The following is a 13307-nucleotide window of genomic DNA, read 5'->3' as shown; positions in this document are numbered from 1 at the left end:
AGAAGTGAAAGAGAAGCAAGAAGAAAATGAAGAGTAAAAGCAGGAGGGAAATAAATGGCAGATAAGAGGGTGGAGGAGGAGGTGGAAGAAAGCGTGGTGACATAAGATGTACAAGGATGTCCAGTGGGCACCGTCCTACGAGTGAGCGATAACACTAAGAGAAGAAATGTTTTGTTCAGACGCGTGCTTTGATAAAAAATTGTTTTAAGCTAATTAGCGCTCGAGTTCTCTTTCTTTTATATGCTTTCGCTAGCCTTTGATTTCATTTGTCTTTTTGCTGTTGCTTTTATACTGTTAGAGCTAGCAGAGGGAAAATCCCGGATGACAAGCCAGACGGCTCTTAGCATTGATATTCCGCCGAGTTAGATATTGAAGGCTCGGCGTGACGTTTTGTCCTGGAGGAAGGAATTTATAGCAGCGCCTTCAGCTGCAGCCTTCACCGTGTTGGATACTGTGGGTGCTGAAATTTAAGAGTGAGTGAGTTTCTCATTCGGTATCTAATGGAAAAGAAAACTTGGCCCAAACTCGGTCAGGTAATTCACATCGGTTGAAGCCGTAGGCGAGAGAAGTGACCTATTAAGGATGCAGTTCCACGGTGGAGAAAATCTAGCTTTGACAGTTAAATGTTACCTCCCTGATTTAGTTTTTTTGAGTTGGGGGGAGGGTTAAATTTTGTATTACACTACAAAACATCCAAGTAAGATATGTTGAGTAAGTTATTTTAAGCTATAAATGCATAAAGATTCACTCGTGAAAGGTTTTTGTGTGGAGAACAATATGAAAAAAGTATACTGGTGAGTATTGCACTGGCTTACTTTAAAAAAGAATGTAATCCTCTAAAACTCTGACACATTCTTACTTCACGAAAGATCATTTTTATAACTGTTTAAAAAAATTACGGCTATAAACGGTCGAGTGTGCGCAGAAAACGTCTAGCTGCTCAGCTTGTTTACCGTGTTCTTACTTCTCTGCTTTCAGCATGACAGCGTGCTTTATATCTTCTTGTATAATCCTTGTATGATCCTCAAATGGACATCTTCAATAAAAAACTTTAATGCAATATCAATACTGTGAGAAATATTATTAGATGAAATAATGCTGTAAAGAATGTTATCAACGCAATTATAATGATGCAGATTATATGGCAGCAATAAAAGAATTTCTGTATCTCCACAACAGCTAGAAGAAGAGCAGCTCTTGAAAATCAAAAGTTGTCAATAAAAGAATAAAAACAAAGATTTGAAAAGGAATCTCGCAACATAAGTTAACGTCCACTTCCGCGGCTTTGAGCCGTATCCTCTTATACAGCTGAATCAGCAGGATTAGTGTAACTGAGGCTCAGAAAAGAGGGAAAAACTCAAACAAATTTTGGCCACTACATGATAGCAAATTAAAAAGCTCGGTTAGTGAAGGGTTGTTAAAATTCAGTGCACACTGCCGGATCTCCGCTCAAAGCAAGCATGCGCAGTTATGCAAACACAAACAGAGCCCCAGAGTAAACTGGAAACTTTCCTTTGCTCTTGAATACCTTTCCTCATGACCGGCCACAATAGGAAAATGGGAACAGTGTTTAACAGGCCTCGGGGAGCGATGCCGCGCTCCTTCACAAAGCCGCTCACATCAAGCTGCTTTGTGAATCAAGCTGGGCAGCAGGCCGTCGAGACAAAAGACAAAAGAATGACAAAGTGCGGCCCTCGTCCTCTCTCTTTTTCTTGCTCTCATGTCCTGCCTCCTTTGGCACTCCAACACGTAACCAAAAAAAAATTATACATAGAGGGAGACGGATATAAAATATATAAAAATGTAAAAACCTTAAGAGGAACCTTTATAATTCAGCTTAACTAAGCAAAAAGTTACAAAACTACAAAAGCGTCATATTTGAAAGCTGTCAGCAGGGAAGCTCCATCAGACCAACTGTGGAGCAGTGAGGAACCTTATCGTAACCACCACATTTTTTTTATCCTTTTAAATATATAGCCACACATAAAATGTGGGATTTATAGTAATCTAAACGGTGGGAAAAGTCCTTAAATGTCAGAGTGAAGCAAACCTCAGACTCTCCCCCTCACTTCACCCGAGAAGCTTTCATGAATTTGATGAATTCCTAGCCCACCTCCAGATCTTCCCCACACTTGTAAATATTCATAAGTTTATGATGAATAGTAAAAATGTGCATGGCAGTGCTTTCAAAGGAAAACAGGGAATACAAGCGAAAACTACAAAGAGAGTTGCACACAGGGACAGTCAAGCTTCAGACAATTTACTCTTTCATATCAAGTGTTTCCACTTTCTGGAATTTTCTGCAGGGCTTTAAAAAAAAATTGCATTCAAAGATGGTTACAATGCAACAAACACCTTTGTCTCCATAAAGTCAGTCTATTCCATCTCCAAGGTTTATCCATCTCTCTCCTCTGATCCCTTCCCTGCCTTTGTTGCAAGTCGTCACAGCCTCCGGGAGAGGTGACCTTTTCCATTAACCACCGCCACAGAAAGCTCATTCTGAGCAGCAGGGAGCGCACAGACACACACTCTTTGATGATTGATTGAAATCCTGCAAGGTCCGGATCGCTTACAGTAAGGCAACACCAGAGCTGATACAGCCCCTAACACGGCACAGAAACCCCATGAAAGAAAATACTTTTTTGCAGAGGTGGGGAGTAAAAAGCGGAACCAAACCTGAGCACGGAGGAAACTGACAAATCCCATCACGACAGGGATCACGATCGTCTACAGTCGATACTCCCACCTGACATCTGTCTTTCTGGCTCTCGCTCTTTTCTCTCTCTCTCCGTTTCTCACTTCCTAAACTCACCGATTCATTCTGACTCAAACTCACCTCCCCTGTGTCTCACAGCTGTGTCCTATTAAATTGTCCAAATTGTGTGGGTTTTTACGAGTCTCTGCTGAGGAAATTGGTCTTAATTAAATCTTAATGGCGTTGTTTAACAATGTGATTGGAGAATTATTAGATACCCCCGCTGTATAATCTAGCTACACCTGAATAGGTTTCTATATATTACAGGAAAAGCCTTTCTTTAAGAAGGTAGCCTGACTGGCAATGTATTTCTGGCATAGGTGCAATGTTTTCTTTTGTATTTGTGGTTATGTATGTGTTGATGAATGAGTTAGCGTGAGCGGTAGGTAGTCTGATCTCTCTGTGAGAGCACACTGATAAAAGCAGTTGGTAAATGGCCTGTATTTGTATGGCGCTTTACACATTCAGTCATCCACCCATTCACACACACATTCACACACTTGTGATGGCAGCTACCAGTGTTGGGGAGTAACGGAATACATGTACCGCCGTTACGTATTTAAAATACAAAATATGAGTAACTGTATTCCGTTACAGTTACCGTTTAAAAAGGTGGTATTTAGAATACAGTTACTTTGTTGAAATAAATGGATTACACGGCGGTACTTTCCTGTTTCATATTGTGGCGGGTCAGGACTGTTTGGGTTTTGTTTGACAGCTACGTTCTGTTGTTCCAGGCGGCGGCGTTACGGTTGCCATGGTTACAGGGTGACGCTCTCTCTCTGCGTGTTTCCTGGGTTAGAGAGCGCCTTGTTGTTGTTGTTGTGCTAAGCTAATAGGCAGAATGCTACAGGTATAGCTCTAAAGAATGTAGCATCATAGGCAGTGTAGTCCGTGCTGCAGGGAGAATGGACTGCCATACACGTTATGTGTCTGTGAGCGAGGGAGGGAGAAAAAGGAAAAGTACGAGCTGTCATCGAGCATGTACTTTACTACGAACCGTAGCTTTACTACGGTTCGGAGCCGCGGACCTTCAGTAACAGTAATAAATCACAGCAATAGTACATTCACGTAGTTGTAAACAGCATGATAATATATTAAGTAATCCAAAGTATTCAGAATACGTTACTCTCATTGAGTAACGTAACGGAATACGTTACAGAATACATTTTGGGGCATGTATTCTGTATTCTGTAATGGAATACATTTTAAAAGTAACCTTCCCAACACTGGCAGCTACATTGTAGCCACAGCCACCCTGGGGTGCACTGACAGAGGCGAGGCTGCCGGACACTGGCGCCACCAGTAGGCGGTGGGTGAAGTGTCTTGCCCAAGGACACAACGACCGAGACTGTCCAAGCCGGGGCTCGAACTGGCAACCTTCCGATTACAAGGCGAACTCCCAACTCTTGAGCCACGATCGCCCCATAAAAAAGTAGCTACAGCAGCTACTTTTTTGTGTGTCTAAGCAGCCCGGTATGAGTAAACTGTTAGCATCCAGCTGTACGCTGTGCTCGCTACCTCCTAAAGGAATAAAGCGATGCTGGTGAAGCTTTCCGATGCCTTTCTGTAGCTCTCCACTGTGCTGAGTTGACCCAGAGAGAAAGCTAGTTACCAGCTTTGAGCCAGACTAATGGTAGGAGCCACAAATCTGATGTATATACAGAGCTCCACGGACAGCACACGCTGATTATTATGAATGTGCACCATAAGCACTAAATGGCTTCGGTCATGAGTCATAGCCACATCCTCCCACGATGCATCTGCTGCATGTCCCACCTGTTGCATGAGAAGGGTGTCCTTCTTCTGCCCAGTCGCTCCTCCCCAATTTACCCCACCCCAACCGGCTCCCCACCTCGCCCCAATCATAGCAAGCGTGCCAGTGAGCAGACAGTGCCATCATTCAGCTGCTTCCTCTTCTGCTCGGCTAAACACTGGGCCTAAAGTGCAGACGGCAGCGAGAGCGGGGAGGTGTGCACTCACAGACACATGCAAAAACACACACGCGAAAAGAAAAAAAACAGACTACATCACACATACACACTTGCTCCCTTTTGCACAAAATCTCTCCGTTTCACTCGCTTACTCTTGCACATACACAGACAAAATCTCCTGCGGCAAAGCTGTGGCAGCGGGCCAGAGATCTCATCTGCATGGGGCAAAGCTGGTACCTTGATGGTGGCTCGTTAGGCAGGCCAACACAAATTTCATTAACCCTGAGGTTAACACACTCTGGACTCGTGTTTTTTCCAGTGCGTTTTTACTGACCTATCAACCCGGCCTCTTTCATTTCTCAATTCTATATCCGCATCTGTTAAATCTTACATGCAACACTTAGGAGTCATGAAATGCACTGTGGGCATGTGAATGCAACACATGCTGAGTGTGAAATATCTTTGAGCTGTTTTACATTCTGTCCAGCAGCACTGTGCAATTGCTTTAGCATTAGAAAGAAAATGCGAAATGAATTGCAAGAGGAAGCCAAAAGTGTTACACAGGAAATACACAAATTCTGACTGTGTGTGCAAAAGGAAATGTAATCAAATTCATGTACTGAACGTATCAAAGGTGTAGGGTATCATTTCTTTCTCTTAATCCTTCTCTTGTCTCCACCTTTAACAGGCAGATCCCACCGCGTCCGAAGCACATCGAGGATGCAGTCTGAGCTGTTACAGAAACAGTTTATCTGGCTGCATAATAAGCCAAAGAAAGAGAGATTTACTGGGTTGGACAAATAAGCTGTGGGGCAGATTCATGGTCGAGCCTGTGGCAGTTACCCCAGCTCCCAAGACGCAATCTAACCGATGCCACACGGGTATACTTTTATGACTCAGCCGCTGAAATGGAATAAGATGTCAAATTAAATGACAGTTTCATGCATAATGTTAATTGTTACATTTAATTATCTCTCAATAACGGTGAACGGAGGCAGGAACATTTTGAGATTCCATTTTCAATTTTCAGATCACAGCAAACGTCCACCTGGAAATTGAATCATGTGCTTGTATACCTTCAGAAACAGTTCTGTGTAGGACTGCGAGAATATAAATTGCAACGGTAGTCCGGCTGCAATTTCATAACTCAGTGCTTTCAGATTTTACTTTGATGAAAAGTGCCCGAGCTCTTTCGCAAAGAAACAAGATACCAAAGTGGAAGCAATCTCTAAAATCCCAACTACCCAGCTGGGTTCACACCTGTCCCTCACTTCAACATGCTCAAACCATTCACCTGATGCAGACCTGCACACTGCGCTCTCGCTGGGCTCGACTAAATAAAAAAAAAATACACCTAAGATATAAAACTATAAAAAGCTCCATAACTGCTTTTTACTAAGCAGGGGGTGTATATCTCTGTTTGTTTGGTTCTTTACCAACAACTATCAAAGTGCAAGTGGGCGCTGTGGGTAACTGCATTATTTAGAAAGCTGAAAAGGAAGATATATTATTATATCCACCACTACATGAATAAATGATGAATAAAAAACTGCTATCTATGTGTTTAAGATTTTAAATCCCGATAGATCACAAAGTCTCTATAAAGTGCAGATATATTTATTAACTTACTAATTTTTTATACATTTACATATTTTTACCTCATTATACAAATGAAGACGCTGTCATTCCTTTTGTGTTAAGGTGTCGACTACTGCTTGATTGAGCCGAGGCTCTCAACTAGGGCTGCCACGATTACGTCGACTATCAAAATCGTCAACGACTAATTTAATAGTCGACACGTCGTTTGAAGCTTTCTAAGATCCCAAAAGACGCAGGAATAAGTAGTAGGATTTAAGAGTGTAATAACGGACTGAAACAGAAGATGGCAGCACTGCATGTACAAGGATGCCAGCTGCTGTTAAACCCCGAAGAAGAAGAAGTAGCTCTGTCCCAGAATTCATAGCGCGGCCCTGCTCAATTTTCAACAATGGCGGCAGCTAGTTAGTTTTAATATTACTCTTATTATTCTTTCTGGGTCACAAAATAAACGTTTAAGATATTTTCAGGCGAGGATGTAGCTGTGTAAACCTCAAATATCTGCTCAGTTTATCAAGACATATTTTCAAAAGCGCTCCGACGTTTTCGGAGACGTCTGTTACCCACTAGCTCAATAGCTAGCCTTGAACCCCGGACTCCCGGCAAATCGTTTTCAAACCCACCACCATCTTTCGCTACTCAGGTTAAACATGATATGTGAGTCACTTAGATAACTTAAAAATTATATTGTTTGGCTTTTTTTTAGTATTTTATTTGTTCCTGAGTAAATCGGTTTGGCTGAGATTAAAGTTATAGTTTTTACACAGCTGAATAAACGTCAAGCAGACAGCTGATTGTCAGAAGTGTGAGATGCTGGATAATATACTCCGGTGTCCTGTTATATTTTGGATAGCAAGGAGTTTGTTAAACTTCACTGAAACAATCTGCAAATTTCATTAAAATTTAATAAACTATTATCTCGTCTTTATTTTTAGTTAGCACATACCTTAAACACTTAAAGCTGTAAGCTAATGATAGTTATATTAAGAGCAGATGCATGCTGGTGCAATAAGCTGTACCTTTTATGTGGATGCTGATCTGATTAGTCGACTAATCGCAAAAATAATCTGTGACTAGTCGACTATCAAAATAATCGTTTGTGGCAGCCCTACTCTCAACAGAGATGACAGCATTCAGTCAGAATCTTGTACAGAGAAGTGAAACCCCACTACAGTTTCAAATAATACTGTTCCAAAAGACCATTTACATTTTAAATTACTGATAAATGCCTATGTTTACTTTAATGTTTTAATTGGATATATTTTTATCTAGTCACTTCTTTATTTTTTTGTTTTCGGTAATTTCAGGCCTTCGTGTAAAAGCAGTGTCTGTCACCAGTTTGGTGCAAGAGTGACCAACCATAAGAACCTCAAGAGCTAAAATTAGGAAAAGTGACACCGGAGGGCATGGTTACCATGACAGCGAGCCAACCTGAGCCTGCCGCTGCCGAGATACAACAACAACAAGCTAAATCAAACTTTATGTCCAACTGCAACTACATCCGAATGCTTGAATGTGATTATGTATGTGACTTGGTTCGCTTTTTCCCCCCTCAAGATTTATTACATTTTTATGAAACGCATCTATAATATGTTTTAATTTCAAATTCCATCTAGATATTTAATAGATTCATGCTTCCTGGAAACCTATGAATGCACTTGTCTTCATAAAATTAGCTCCAAGCACCACATGCGCCTTTCCCATATGTTGTCTCCATGGGCAACCAAGCAGTCAAGCTGTTGAAAATCCTGAGATTTCCTCCTCTTCGACTTCCTCTTTATCCACGGTGATGCAAGGAAAGGTATGTTTGGATTATGTGCCGTTCGACAAACACGGGCACCACATCTGTGTTTATATGAGGGGTGGCTGCGTGTATGCACATGCATGAACCGCCACGTGTGTAATCGCAGTTAATCAATAGAGGGCTGTATGCAGCAGCAAGCTTTCCCCCTCTGCCTTCTCGCCCATTCCAGTGGACCTGTTGAAGCTGGAAAACAGGGGGGCTGCTGTACGACTGGGTGGCTAGGTAAATGTGGCACTCATCTAATATGCACTGCTGATTTACCTGCCAAAAGACATCCTCATTAAAATTCAGATTAAATAAAGGCCAGTCTGGCCAGTGTGCCGTCATAAAACTATTTAATTATACCTTTTGGCTTTCGTCATAATCATAGGTGCAACAGCTAGCATGGCTTTCAAGAAAATATCATTAAATGCCCTAAGTAACGCTCATATATTTACAAATATCTCATTAAAATAAAATTATATTTCTTTGACTGGTCTATTCAGTCTATCATAGTCAATCATCTTATTATAAGCATAGAAAATAAAGATTGTTGGGTTTGTAGATTCCCTAATGGGATATGAGAAAAAACCTCTTGGCCAACAGTTCCTTTTTCAAAGAGAGTCCAAAGGGTCAGAAAAAAGCTACAAAGAGTCTACTCATGTTTTATCCCTCACTTCACAAGCTACATGTGCTTATAGTGACAGAATCAATAGTTCACTTCATGCTTCCACCTTACAAGCTTTAAAAATCACAAAAAACTAAGTGGACTGCCCATCGCCCTGTTGCCACTGGTCTATCACACAGATCCTGTATTTAATCATTTAGTGGTATAATAATGTAGCACAGCTGTGGCTGACTTAGTGCTCTGAATGACGACAATCCTGAACCAAAGAGGCCTAATGACGCTTCTAATGCAGATGCGGTCAGGTTGAACATGAGCTGGTCTTTAACATGCCAGCACTCCTGCGCAAGGTCCTGCGCCCATGTGTGAATAGCACAGTTAATACTCCAGTGAATTCCCAGTGAGCAGGTGGGCGTCACATGTCCTACCTCCTGCCTTCAGCACGAAAACAACACTTTTTCCACAAGTGACAATGCATCTCACTCCAAGTAGACCGGTGAAAAACCGCTCAGATAAAATATCCAAACGTTCGAATAATTTGGTTTACATGTGCCACGCGAAAGGTAAGTCGCTGGGTAAAACCAAAACAGAATCTTGCTCAAGGCCATCAGCAACCACTGAGAGCACTTTTCTTTCTCTGCAACACAAAGGCTCTCATCAGACAGAGTTCATCCGTTGTTTCCATGTTCAAACTGGATTCTCACTTTTCTGCTTTTTTGAGAAACTATCGTGATACAGCTTCTCACAACATTAGTCACAATTAAGCTGGAATGGCCTCCGCTGGGCTCTTCACGCTTCTGTTTCTCAAAGCCCCGCTGGTCAAAAGGCAGTAACACTTCATCTAGTGGATGATGAAGAACGAACAAGAAAAAAAAGAAGAAGATTGGGTCAAGATAAATCTAATTTCCTCCAAAATACAGACGACCAGAATGGAAATTTGACAGCGTCACTTCGTATTGAAATAATGTCGTAATCAGGCCAAAAATGAAATTACATTATTTCTACCTGCCCCACCTCACTGCTAAGCATCAATTGAAGATTGTGTGGGAAAAAAAAGAAAAAAGCTGGCAGCCCAATATGAATATTTACACACTTCATAGAGCCCCATTTCCAGTAATGGCTACATCTCACTTAGAAACCCTTAGTGCGAGAAGGGACATGTTATTCATAAGAGGTTAAGTAAGTTGACCTGCTCAGATGCCTACTAAAAAGGAAGACAGTCAATTAGACACATAGACCGGCACTGCAAGCATAACAGCTTCCTTCCTCACCAGACAGCCGCAGCAGACACGTCACAAAGGCAGTTTATTAAAGGAACCCTTAAAAAGACGAGCATAAGTATATTGAAAATATCCGTGTGTGCTGAGGTCCATGATTTCACTCAATGAAAGGAACTGTCATGCTCTTGGGCTAATTAACGCAAAATCGGGAAAGATACTGCAGCAATAGCAAAAATAAATAAATAAATCGCAGGTAGTGAAGAGCTTTCATATATGTGAACACAGGTTATGGATGCATGAATGGATGGATGAGTATTTTCAATGTAACCTTTGTGAAAACAGCAGTTTAATATGCATTTTTTAGTCCTCGAGTGATCTGCAGTATACCTGCAGGGAACAATAATATTTGCTTCATAAAAGAGTCTGTGTAGGAATACTTTGCTGAGCATTTACACTCAAAGCCCTGACACAACTTTACAACTAACTTAGCAGCAGTAAATAAATGATATTGGGCAGTCTCCAGCCCTCCATATGATTCAGGATTCTCATGATCACAAAACTATATCTGGTCTGTCACTGGGGAAACCCCAGCACTGAGATCAGACACAATGGAATGATCCTTGTATGTCAGTCAGCCATGTGTGCATGTGCACGGACGGTGCCCACAGTTTCAAGGACATCCTAATTATTGCATATCACTTTACACAGACAGCTGCAAGAGATACAGGCTCACCAGCACCCAGCGTTAAATCTGAAGTAGGCTCGCCGGTGGTGTATTAGTTCCAGTACTTTTTATCATCAGCCATTCCTGTAATGCTCAGCATCATCTACTGTTACAGCCGGCCGCTACTGCTGTGCACAGTGGATAAACGCAATCAAGCCTCGGTAATAAGAAGCACAACAGCAGCAGGTGGAAATGTGCCTCTCGCAGCACTGCCCACCTTCTAATATTTTTCAGCCGTTGCTGTGACCTCTGAAGCCACCTTCACAAGCACCGCTTTGATTATTGATGTTGAAGGTGAGGGCCTGACTTTGGACCTGGACACATACACAGGTGCTTTTTTCTTAGCCTAGAGAAAGAAAAAAAAAGCTCTGGCTAATTTATAAGACATGCTCTCACGCTCTCTGTGAGAGTGTTACTTGTTGTAGTATATCAGGTTCTGCCGATCACAGCAAACAAAGGAGAGCAATGTGTCAAAGCCAAAAGAGCGTTTGTTTCATGAAAACATCTGAGCTACAACTATGTGACTGTTTAGAGACTGTAAAATCCTACCCACCCTACAGGAGCTCGCTATTCTAGGTGTTAACTTTATAGCAGTGTTACTTTAGTTAATGATTAAAACAGTTTTCATAAAATGATTGTTAAATGTTTGTTTCCGGAAAACTTTGACGCATGAAACGAACAAACAGGTTTCTCTTAACAAAATCTACCTTTTCCGTAGTTGAAGTGTAGTTTGATAGTCTTGCCCTGGTTGATGTGCAGGTAAGTGAACCAAACCGCCGAGGTGAGCAGTACCAGCAGCAGCAGGAGCTTGAACTGCTTCCGGATCTTCTTCACGGGGAAGCGCAGCATCCTCGCTGAAACATCCTCCGGTAGGCGCCCGGTAGATGGTTAAAACGAGTCCAGACGGCTGCTGACTGTTCGGGCGCTGCTGTGTTGTGTTTCTGGGCTGTTCGCGGCTCTGCTGAAGGACTACTTCTCCCAGTCACAGCGACGGCATCCCTGCGAGTGTTAACTACAGCCCCAATGCGCGTCTCGTCCTCCCACATCCACGGGGTGCCAGCAGCGCCAAACTCGTTGTATCCTCAGATCTGGTAGCAAACACCTCCGTGGCAGTCATCGTTTATGAATGCAGTCCGTTGTCTCCCCTCCCCTACACGAAAACCGCGGGTTCAGGCTTCCCTGCTGGAGTTTTATAGGCGTCCGAGGGGAAGCGGAGGAAAAAGGGACTGCGGATCAAAAGCCGCTGAGTTCTGCGACCGTGGGAATAAAATAGCAGTCCAACGATAATCTACGCAAATCCCCTAAAGCTCAAGCTCATGCTGACACCACGACGGTTTTATCGGCTACTCGAGGATCATCCACGACCACGGCTTTAGCGCAAAGTATCAAAGAGTAAGAGGAGAAGTGTAGTTTCCGTGAAGAGATGTGGTCGCACTTAGCATTTCTGCAGGTGGGTCATTTAATCGTTTTACCGCCGAGCACAAATGAAGTGAAGTGGCCGTCAGTGAAACGCGGGCTACTGCCAGAGAAACCTGGAGGTAACTGGACTAGGAAGGGGGGGAAAGGTCAGGGTGGCAATCGGCCAAATGTCACAACCCTCCGCGCTCCATCTATTGTTAAACACAGCGCACACAGAGCCTGGCTTCCAATCGATGGCAGCGCGTTCAGCTGGAGCGCGTTTTTATTGAAGTCCGGGGAGAGGAGGGGCGATCAGCTGTCATCCTCGTACTCGGGTGGGTTTAAAGCCCAGCGACGAGTAAATATTACGAGATGCAGATAAAAAACTGCTCCATGGCGGCGTAACAAAGGTGGGTTACTCAAAAGCGACTGTGCAATAATTTGAGGTCCGGGGAAGAGATGCCCATGTGCTCTGGTTTCTCCGTTGTCTTCACGGCAGGTGCATTTTTTTTTTTTTACCTCATTCTCCCAAAGTAGGCTAGCAGCACTGTCCGACTGCACAATTAACACAAGAAAGACCACAAGCAAGCGAGCACCTCTCCAGGATTAAACAAATAAGCACAATACGTGGCACTGCTGGGATGCACTACCTTGTGTTGTTTTTTCTCTCATGAGCTTTTTTTCCCCATTAAAACGCCGCAACAGCATCATCAGACCTGCGTGTCAACGAGCACTGGGAGTAAAAAAATAAAAAAATAAAAACCAGCTGAGGTCCAGGAAGGGTGTCGCGGAGAGCCCAGCAACAAGCTGAGGAAGAACCGGGAGAGAACATGGTTTTGTTTTGCTACAATGAAGGAGGGTATCTCCAGTCCCTGCACAGCTCAGTACGCCCATCAATTGAGCATCTTACGGTGCAGAGCAACCTAACGCGAGAGGACGAGGAATGACGAGTCCGTCGTCCAATTACAAACACGCCATGGGCTCAGAGGAGGCGGGTCTACTTGTTTGCCTTCGCCGTTGCTTGGCACTCACACGATCCAACATCCAATAGCTACACGCACGTCCTGAAACTTGTTCACCGTTCTTGTTTTACCATATCCCCCCCGAATTCAAGGACCCATGTTAATTAGATGAGCAATGATTAGTCGCTTTTCAGGAAATGAAGAAATAACTCGACAAATGAAACCGCTCAAATGGCCTTTGGAAGATTAATTAAACCTCTGTACACCGAAAAAGGGAAGAAAATCACATTTTATTCTAATTTTGGTGTTG

At 42.9% G+C, this 13307-nt stretch overlaps 1 protein-coding gene across 1 annotated transcript in view; it reads right to left on the bottom strand.

The window, feature by feature from the left end:
- b4galnt4a (beta-1,4-N-acetyl-galactosaminyltransferase 4a) overlaps positions 1–12915 on the bottom strand; it is a 178464-nt gene extending 165549 nt beyond the window's left edge. The window contains exon 1 of the mRNA XM_087842937.1: positions 11345–12915. Within this exon, the coding sequence (XP_087699063.1) occupies positions 11345–11486 (142 nt within the window). The 5' untranslated portion in view covers positions 11487–12915. The remainder of the gene's footprint in view (positions 1–11344) is intronic.
- Between the last annotated feature and the right edge of the window lie 392 nt (positions 12916–13307).

This window comes from Neolamprologus brichardi, chromosome 7 (assembly GCF_056152115.1).
Source record: "Neolamprologus brichardi isolate AB-2024 chromosome 7, ASM5615211v1, whole genome shotgun sequence".
Taxonomy (NCBI): Eukaryota; Metazoa; Chordata; class Actinopteri; order Cichliformes; family Cichlidae; genus Neolamprologus; species Neolamprologus brichardi.
This window is presented reverse-complemented; position numbering and strand designations above follow the sequence as displayed.